General features: G+C 35.2%; 1 protein-coding gene across 2 annotated transcripts in view; it reads left to right on the top strand.

Annotated features, from left to right (window-relative positions):
• LOC102043432 (GON-4-like protein) overlaps positions 1-830 on the top strand; it is a 36,946-nt gene that overhangs the window by 15,883 nt on the left and 20,233 nt on the right. For both annotated transcript variants that reach the window (XM_031064316.1, XM_031064315.1), the window contains exon 14: positions 278-364. In XM_031064316.1, the coding sequence (XP_030920176.1) occupies positions 278-364 (87 nt within the window). The remainder of the gene's footprint in view (positions 1-277; positions 365-830) is intronic.

Genomic DNA, 830 nt, shown 5'->3' with positions numbered 1-830 from the left:
AAAAATTATTTTCCGTGTTGGTCGTGATGAGAATTTGGCCCAAAAGCTGGGAAACTGCCCAAATACTTCAACAGCTGATGTCTTCAAAATTTGTACAATAAACTTTTACAATTTCCCCTCAGTTTTTTTCTGTTGCTTTTAAGATTTTTTTTGCAGGCAGAGATTTTTGCTGTGCTCAGGAGATATTTCTTGTGCCTTTGGATTTGTGCTTTCCAGTTCCTTGGGTTTGTGATAAACTGAAAAAAAAAAACCAATTTGTCTGATTTTATTCCTGAAGCATGTTCAGCTCCTGACTCAAATCCATCTCCTGGCAAGCTTCAACCCAGCTCTGAGTTCAGAGGCCAGCACCACCCAGATGTTTTTGGTAAGAAATGCCTAAAATCAGATTTCCATCAATCCAAACTATTGCTGGTCCCTGGGCAAACTTAGAAATATTAATTTATTTGTAATTAATTGGCTTAGAAAGGTGAATTCTTTTATTTGTTCCATTAAACTGAGAATTAAGGGTCTGGATAGGAACCTTAGTTTTCAGTTTAATGGGATAAAGATTGGAATGGAGAATGGGATAAATATTGGAATGGATAATGGGATAAATACTGGAATGGAGAATGGGATAAAGATTGGAATGGAGAATCTATTTAATGGGATAAATATTGGAATGGAGAATGGGATAAATATTGGAATGGATAATGGGATAAATACTGGAATGGAGAATGGGATAAAGATTGGAATGGAGAATCTATTTAATGGGATAAATATTGGAATGGAGAATGGGTTTAATGGGATAAATATTGGAATGTAGAATGGGATAAATATTGGAATGGAGAATG

Source organism: Geospiza fortis, unplaced genomic scaffold (assembly GCF_000277835.1).
Source record: "Geospiza fortis unplaced genomic scaffold, GeoFor_1.0 scaffold313, whole genome shotgun sequence".
Lineage (NCBI taxonomy): Eukaryota > Metazoa > Chordata > Aves > Passeriformes > Thraupidae > Geospiza > Geospiza fortis.
The sequence above is the reverse complement of the archived record's forward strand: the minus strand, read 5'-3'. Positions and strand labels throughout refer to the sequence as shown.